The sequence below is a fragment of the Capsicum annuum genome, chromosome 10 (assembly GCF_002878395.1).
Source record: "Capsicum annuum cultivar UCD-10X-F1 chromosome 10, UCD10Xv1.1, whole genome shotgun sequence".
In the NCBI taxonomy this organism is placed as follows: Eukaryota; Viridiplantae; Streptophyta; class Magnoliopsida; order Solanales; family Solanaceae; genus Capsicum; species Capsicum annuum.
In genome coordinates this window covers 10,174,482-10,182,991 of record NC_061120.1, presented here as the reverse complement: position 1 = coordinate 10,182,991, position 8,510 = coordinate 10,174,482, and the positions used below count along the sequence as shown (strand labels likewise).

Below are 8,510 nucleotides of genomic sequence, written 5' to 3'. Positions count from 1 at the left end.
CTGTCCAGATACATAATTAGTTCCCGATACATCCACCAAAGATACATTCTTTCCTTTATAAAAATACATAATTAACTTCCGGTACATTTTTTCCAATTATGCAAATTCAAATTAATCAGGTAAATAAGTTTCGAACATCAAATGCTTTAAGTTAAAAAAGAAAAGAGATAAATTACAATCTAATTAACAATCTCAGTCAATAGCTAATTAGAAAAACAAAGTTTATACATTCAAATATACAAGATTCATAGTGTATTTCTCCAGGAACTGATGGGAAGAGATACAAATACAGTGGTGTGTGACATTTACATTCTTTACAAACATAAATTGATATCCAAGTGTCACCTGTTGTAACCGTAACAACAACAACGCACCCAATATACTCCTACAAAGTGGGGTCTAGGGAGGGTAAAGTGTACACAGTCCATACCACTACCTCAAATGAAGTAGAAATGTTGTTTCCGATAGACAACTGTTGTAACTGTATACAAGCAAAAACATAACATAACAAGCCAAACATGTCAAGCAAAACAGTGAAGAACATGTACCGCCTTTAAACTCATTAAATCCGGCTTGAGTCTCTTCCGAAAATATATCTTCTTACCCAATCACCGACCACTAAGTACCTCGTGCGCCAGCTAACTTGCTTGCTGAAATGCAAATAAGAATAGCAAATTTAGATTTGTCGAATACAGAAGGAAGGAAAATAACACTCCCTTCGTTTCATTTTATGTCTAAGTTTAACCAGGCAACAAACTTTACGAATGTAAAGAAGACATTTGAATCTTATCTTCTTCTTAAGGTGTATGTAACATACCAAAAACACCCTCTATATATTGTGTAGTTTTGAAAAAGGTCACGTCATTCTGAGTGTAATGAAAGGAACAATGCGAATGTATATAATTGGAATAATCACATTAATAGTTGCATTAATAGCATCTTCAATCTCAAATCTGTATAGATACTTCCATTATAAGTGGTAGCATAACTTACTGAATATAGACAGAAGTATATTTTTGAAATAAACTAAAAAGGAAAGTAAGTCGAATAAGTTAAAATGGAGGGTAGCTGACAATTATTACCTTGCATACACAGAGTACCATAGCCACTGTGTGCTATGGCCCATTGAAACCCAGTCTCCAGGCAGTTCTGCAGCTGCTTGATCTCCACCTAAAGGGGCAAATTGCCCTAAATGGCGATACCTGAAATGGAACATATCGTCAAGCCAAGGACCAGCGAGAGATATAGAGCGAGGGGGGTTGATGACTACGTTGAAACCATTACATATTCGGTCATGGCAGAATAACGAAATTTATTGTGAATAAGGATGTATCTATTTACCGATAGGAAAAGGAGGTCAGAAGCCAAGATCATACAACAATAACAACAACAAAAACAACAACATACCCAGGATAACCCCACAAAGTGGGGTCTAGGGGCTGTAGAGTGTCAACAGACCTTATCTCTACCTCAAGAGGTAGAGAGGCTGTTTGCGTTCAAACCCTCGGCTCAAGGAAAAAGTAGTCCAAAACAGTCCATGAAAAAGAAGTAACAGTAGTACAAGAAATAACACATAGTAATAAAAACAACAAATAGTAACAGGATAGTAACTACAACAAAATTAGTAACTACAACAAAATAATATGATAAGAGTACAAGAAACAAAAAACAAAAAACATAAAACATGATCTTGAGCCAAGATTATAGCATTAGCAACAATAAACTACATGAGCAGCTAATGTAACATCAAAGAAGTTGCGGTAAGTATAAATTCGATGGTTCTCTATATTAAACACACATCAGAAATTATAAAGGGCGCGCCGGCTGCCACATTTCTTTCTTTGTTAAGGACAGAAATGCTTTTCACAAAAACTTACTGTTGTATGCAAGACCAATTAGTAGAGAACAAAATGCTGATCATACTGATGGGCAAAATAGCAAGAACCAAGTATAGAAGTGGAACACCAAAATAGCTGTTAACTTCCCACTATGCTTACATGCAACAATGAAAATAAGAAAAGGTTAATCTATATATACCCAAAGGGTAGAAATTCATGACGGCCAGAACTTTTAAAACGGCGAGGGCCTTCCGGATTACTTTTGCATTGATCCCAGCGGTTTAAGCATCTAGCTAGATATGCACCTTGTTGAGAAGCAACCTAAAGCACATGAAAATATAAGAAACGGAAATAAAACAAAACATAGAGTGAAACGAAAATCAAATTATGGAAGAAGTACCTGAGCAGTGGCAGGTAGACTTTTCATCTGTGAATCTACCTGAGAAAGGGCCAACTTAAAATCTTCGATATCTACCTCCTTTCTTACATTTCCCTCCGAATCCCTGAATAAGTCTTTCACCTCTAACAAATGTTTGTTCTTCAGATACAAGTCCACTTGAGGATAACGGATAATTATGTCTTCCACAACATCACGGAATTCCTCGATGGATAAAGTTCCAGAATCATCCTTATCCGCAGCTTTAAAAATGGATGAAATATCTTCCTAGAACGCGTAGTTTCACAAAAACGAAATTTTAGTAGGGAAGATATAAGGCTATAAAAATAGTGTCTTGCCAGAGTAACTGCGGAGAATATAAAATATATGATCATCCTCATGCAGCATATATATCATCTAAAATATATGATCATCCTCATGCAGCATATATATCATTCTTCTGTTGTTTCTTTTTCATTCGTCTTGATAATACTGTTAAGATGCCAAATATTGTAACCATGATAAAAAAGTCTGAAGTGATTAACTGCAAGGACAGTAACTATTGGCCTCTTTGTATAAAATCAACTTCATCGAAGATTTGGTCCATCTTACGTTTATAAGGCATGGGCACTAAAAACTTAAGTTATTGGGACTACAACAACAACATACGCAGTGTAAACCCAAAGTGGGGTCTAGGGAAGGTGGTGTGTGCGCAGCCTTACCCCCACCTTGTGAAGGTAGAGAGGTGGTTTCCGATAGACCCGCGGCTCAGGTAAAGCATATCAAAATCAAAGGTTATTGGGAACAGTAAACTAAAATGAAATTTAGGACTGCATTTTCAAGAACTTATATTTCTTTTAGAAAGAATGATGAAACGAAACACTCGAGCTCATACAATCATTTTTGGAACAACTGAAACATCAAGAACCAACAGGTTTGTTGCTCCTAAGGGGTGCAGATTCATAATAGGCATACAGAAATTATTGTACGTTGACTAACATAAAAAGTAATGGTCTGACATGGCACAACAAACTAGCATTATTATCCATAAGGACCCTAAATCATGAACTATAACTATCAATATTCAATATCTGAAAAAAAAAAATTACTAACAGATAGAGAATTGAATATACTATAGATCAAGAATTGATTAAATATTTGAGTACAGTTATTTGAACTAAGACTTCTTTACCATTACTTTACGCTGATCTACAGATGCACAATCACCTATTGCGTACACGTTACCACAGCCCTTTACTCGCAACCATTCATCAGTTGCTAGAATACGTCTGTTTTCCTGCAAAAGGGGAAATGAAGAAGTTAAATGGTCATTAAACTTGCACTACCTGCTAGTTAGAAACTTCTAATCTCAGAGTATGACAGGCAAAAAGAGTAAACTTTTAATGCAAAAAGCCCCACGAAACATTACAACAAAAGGAAATGAAAGATACCTGGCCAACTTGTCTCATAAAATCCTTCACAAATGGGCGGGTACCAATTCCAGTTGACCATACAACCATCCCGTAGGGTACTTCAACGTGTTCTCCTGTAGATTTTACTTTCACGTTGATGAAATGATCAGAGACACTAATGACACGGCAACCTGTCAAAACCTCAATTCCATCTCTTTGAAATTTCTGTTCAGCAAATGAGCTTATTCTTTCATCAAATCTGCAGACATACAATTGTGATTTCAGAGATTCAATTATGATCTAAAAACTGATTCTATTATACAAACCAATTAACACGACAACCTTCTGGAACGATAAGCCACATGTGTGTCTAGTTGTTGCAAGCACTTTATTAGGAAGAGTATGCAAAGTATAATAAAGGTATGCCCGCGATAAGGACATCATGTGAATTACGCAAATGTTCTGTCGGTTTTCACTATGTGATCTACAAAAGCCCCACACTTAAGCCCGGAAGCCGGGAAAGTCCAGGCTGTGTGCTTCGCCTCACTTAATTGACACTTTAGTGTAGGTGAAGGTGTGCTAAGGTGCATCCACCTTCACGATGAGTTGTCTTTACGGGTACCGCAATATATATATAGCTTAATTATAATCTTGTTCCGTCTTTTGTCCAAGTAATTATTGTTTGTATTTATAGGTACGTATTTTTGCATTGCGTTTCTATTTTTTTGTTCACTTTTCATTGTTAAAGCCCACACTTTAATTGCATCTTGCGCTTAAAGCTCCAATGGACTTTGGCTTGTTTAACTTTTGACTACTCTGCTTCACACATCTCCTCTATCTTCCTTACTCTCAAATTTTGCAACATCACATTGACACCAAAAAGGCTGTAGCATGCATTAAAAGTGTAGTGGTAAAGTAAACTAGGAATGATGCATCTTACGTATTCAGGATATGATCTCCGGACTGGATAACCGTCACCTTCACAAAATCCTTAACTGAAGGGTATATTTTTACTAAATCCTCATGAACAAAGTCGTGTAGCTCCGCAGCAAATTCCACTCCAGTTGGACCCCCTCCAACTATAACAAAATGGAGGTTGGTCCTTCGCTCTTCTTCACTTAGGCCGGGAATGACAGCTTTCTCAAAACAATCTATTACTGTCCTCCGTATCCTTTGAGCATCTTCAACTTCCTGTATGATACAGGATTTGAATTTTTTCAGAGAAAGTAAAGTTTAGCACCACAAGAAAAATATGAGATGTCTCAATCTGATCAGGTTCAAAAGACATAAAGAGGGATCCCTTGCAAGGAAGAAATGCCACGCGTCCGGGACTAAGTCAGGAAAAGCTTTATCAAAGATAATCCTACCTTCAGAAAGTGGCAATGTTCCATTACACCTGGTGTGTTAAACGTATTTGCTTGAGCTCCTACTGCAATAACCAAATAGTCATATTGTAGGGAGAAATCATTATGTCCCGCCAGATTATCCCTGATACCAGAACGGCAAAATACTTCACGATTTTCTGGATCAATCTTTAGACATTCTGCTTCCCAGAATTGAATTTCTCCACTTCTCTGCCGGACCAATTAACAAGAATTAAGCAGCAAGAGATAGGAAAAAACTCCAAAAGAAACAAAACAGCGTTAGAGAAACTTAGCATATAACGTTACCAGGTTAGAACAATCGAAAATCAAGTGAAAACGGAAGAATTGAAGGGGCAAAAGAATCTTTCTAATTATAACAAGTTCCTTATCATAACTCTCTGACCTTCTTTATTATGTTCCTAACCGGCTCTACAATGCTTCGTGCCTCAACTGTTCCACATGTGACACTAGGTAACAGTGGTGTAAATGCAAAATAGTTCCGTGGGGAAACCACTTGAACATCATAGGAAGAAATATCAAGATCTTTTAGGAAGCTTGTACCACCCCATCCTGTTCCAAGCACCACTACTTTTTTCTTCTTCGACTCTGGTTGATTCTTTTCAACAACTTGTTTTCCACTCTCTACATTTGATTCTGCATATACCAATAGACCTCCAGTACTGTAACAACCAGCAGAAAAGTATAAGTAGCAAAATCCTCTATCAAATATGGATGAAAAAGATGAGTCTTTAACAGGATCACAACATTTCATTCACTAAACTGTCAATAAATGCATTTGTCACCATTCTGTATTCTATAAATGTAATTCATCTCATACAAATTAAGATGCATATATAGGACTAAAAGAAACACAAACAAAGAAGTACGAAACCCATAACAAACTTGTAATCAGAGAGAGAAATTTCCAAAGCCAAAACAGTTCATGTCTAACTCCTTAAAAGAAGTCGTTATTTGTCATGATTTGTGCTCATTAAAAACTCTATTCCTACTTTTGAATCAATAGGACACAATTTTACGTTTGTAGAGGATCCAATTTACTTGAGCTATACTCCGCAAAGTTTCAAAAGAATGATCTCTAGGTATTTTGTTGTAGTTGTTGTCGTTGATCTCATAGAATTTACAGTAGTATACACAACTTCGCATTATTTAGACCATTCAGGTCCGGAGCGTGACATTCAAGGAGAATGGCTATAAAGAAATTTTCTTAAATATGTGAAACCCCTCATCTTTTTTCTTTTTTCCAACAACAACATACTTAGTATAGTCTAACAAGTGAGTTCTGCAGGGTAGAGTGTACGCACACCTTACCCCTACCTTGTAAGGCAGAGAGGTTGTTTCCAAAAGACCCTCGATTAATCTTCTTTCTTTCTCCTCTTAACAAAATTGTTTAAAGATTGTAACTTTCTCATTATTTTGTGTCAGATCTTGATTCTAGCTAACTAGCTAAGTATGAAATGAGTAATGAAACAAATGAGTATAAAGTGAATCGAGCTCTTTTGGTTCAAAAGCAAGTTATATTACACAAACAACAAAGAAGTAAGTCAAAAAACAGCAAGAAAAAAACTAGAATTCACAAAACATGCAAAGAAAAAGAAGGAATCAAAATGTAACCTCACAGAACAGACAACCAAAAGCCTAGAATAAAGAAGAATGGTTATGAAGAGCTTTATGATTTCTCATATGATCACTCAACGAATAATTATTATCTTAGAAAGTTGCTTTTTTTTTTTTCCGAAGATTGAAACTTTGTGAAACCCCACATCTTCCTTTTTTTTTCCTCTTATCAAATTGTTCAAAGATTGGAACTTCCTTTTTTTTAATAACCATGGTGTCCGAGCTAGCTTGCGCGCACCTCGATTAATTGAAACTTTTCCCACTGTTTCTGTCAAAATCTTGATTTTAGCTAACTAGCTAAGGATTAAATTAATAGCTATGCGTAGGGGTCGGAAAAAGGACCGAATCACAAGAGTATATAGTAAAGTAATTAAGGTCTTAGGGATCATTTGGTTCAAAACAAGAGTTATATTACACAAACAACAAAAAGTAAGTGAAAAAGAACAACCAAAACAAAAAAAAAAATTCACAAAATATGCAAAGAAAAAGGGATTAAAAAAACAGAGAACCAAAAGCCTAGAATAAAGAAGAATGGCTATGAAGAACTTTGTGATTTCTCACATGGCCACTCAACTAATAATTACTTCCCTCCGACGCTTCAAAAAAGAAAATAAAATAACTTTTTAATTGTGTTCTTAAATTAAAATTATGTCAAATGTATCAAAATATCTTTTAATCTTGTAGTCTTAAATATGCAATGTGAAAAGTTAAAATTAAAATATTATAAAAAAAAAAAAAAAGATCATTCCTTTTTAAAGAGGTAAAAAAGGAAAGTAGTATTTTTTTTTGAAACGGAGGGAGCTTTTCCTTTTATTTTTTCAAAGATTGAAACTTTGTAAAACCCCTCATCTTTCATAATTTTCCTCTTATCAAAATTGTTCAGAAAGACTGCAACTTTCTCAACACTTCTCGAATCTTGATTTAAGCTAACTAGCTAAGTATGAAATGAGTAATGAAACAAAAAGAATAAAAAAAAGACAGGCCACTGCACTAAAACTCTCGCTATGCACAAGATTTGAACATGACCGGACCACAATAGCCCACAACAGTCTATTGTACACAATAGTCTGTTGAACACGTAACATCTTGTTCACGTGACAACAACTTCAGACTCCCCTTCTGTGAAACAAAAGAGTGTAAAGTGAATAAGCTCTTAAGGGTCCTTTGGTTCAAACCAAGCTATATTATTATACAAATAACAAAACAAGTAAGTGAAAAAACAAAACAACAACAAAAAAAGAAAATGAAGGGATCAAAATATAACCTGACAGAACAAAGAACCAGAAGTTTAGAGTAAGAAGAATGGCTATGAAGAGCTTTGCTTAAATATGTGAGACCCCTCATCTTCTTAACAAAATTGTTCAAAGATTGCAACTTATTCTCAATATTTTTATGAAAAAACTTGATTTTAAGCTATAGTTGTAATGAATAATGAAGAAAAGGAGTGTATAGTCAGTAAACATTATTGTTGATTTGTTTCCTTTGGTCTATTTCAAAAAGTCTTTGCTATATTTAGTGAGTTTTTTTATTTTACATATTTTATTCCTTCTGTCCAATTTTGTTTATTCACTATATTAAAAATAAATTATTTTTATTTGTCTAATTTAAAAAGTTAAGAAATAATTTATTATATAATTCTTAATTTACTAGGGTTTTTAAAGTATTTTTGAAAATATTAAATCTGTTATATTTAAAGAATATAATGAAATTATAATTATATTTATTTTGCTGATTTGAAATAGAAAATCTCCCTTAATTTGTTAAACTTCATACTTTCTTCAATTTAATTTATTTGATCTACCTATTTTTTAAGGGAAAATTACCCAAATTAACTATTATTGGACTTTTATTACCACTTAAAGCCTAATTTTGCCATAATTACATT

The 8,510-nt window shown here is 34.5% G+C and overlaps 1 protein-coding gene across 1 annotated transcript; it reads right to left on the bottom strand.

Annotated features, from left to right (window-relative positions):
- Nucleotides 1-207: 207 nt before the first annotated feature.
- Nucleotides 208-8,114, bottom strand: LOC107845473 (external alternative NAD(P)H-ubiquinone oxidoreductase B1, mitochondrial). The gene is made up of 10 exons (XM_016689823.2): nucleotides 7,890-8,114; nucleotides 5,394-5,670; nucleotides 4,994-5,200; nucleotides 4,567-4,817; nucleotides 3,666-3,885; nucleotides 3,407-3,511; nucleotides 2,239-2,502; nucleotides 2,038-2,159; nucleotides 1,083-1,202; nucleotides 208-650 (listed from the first exon to the last, which is right to left on the bottom strand). The coding sequence occupies exons 1-10, from the start codon at nucleotides 7,967-7,969 to the stop codon at nucleotides 563-565; spliced, it is 1,734 nt and encodes a 577-aa protein (XP_016545309.2). The 5' UTR covers nucleotides 7,970-8,114; the 3' UTR covers nucleotides 208-562.
- Between the last annotated feature and the right edge of the window lie 396 nt (nucleotides 8,115-8,510).

Bases quoted from the DNA above. Each gene is read 5' to 3' on its own strand.
- LOC107845473 (XM_016689823.2), bottom strand. From the start codon at position 7,969: ATGAGGGGTCTCACATATTTAAGCAAAGCTCTTCATAGCCATTCTTCT. The intron at 1,203-2,037 runs GTATATATAGAT...GTTCCATTTCAG, and splicing joins CATGAATTTCTACCCTTTGG to GTATCGCCATTTAGGGCAAT. The intron at 651-1,082 runs GTAATAATTGTC...TTTGCATTTCAG, and splicing joins TGGTACTCTGTGTATGCAAG to CAAGCAAGTTAGCTGGCGCA.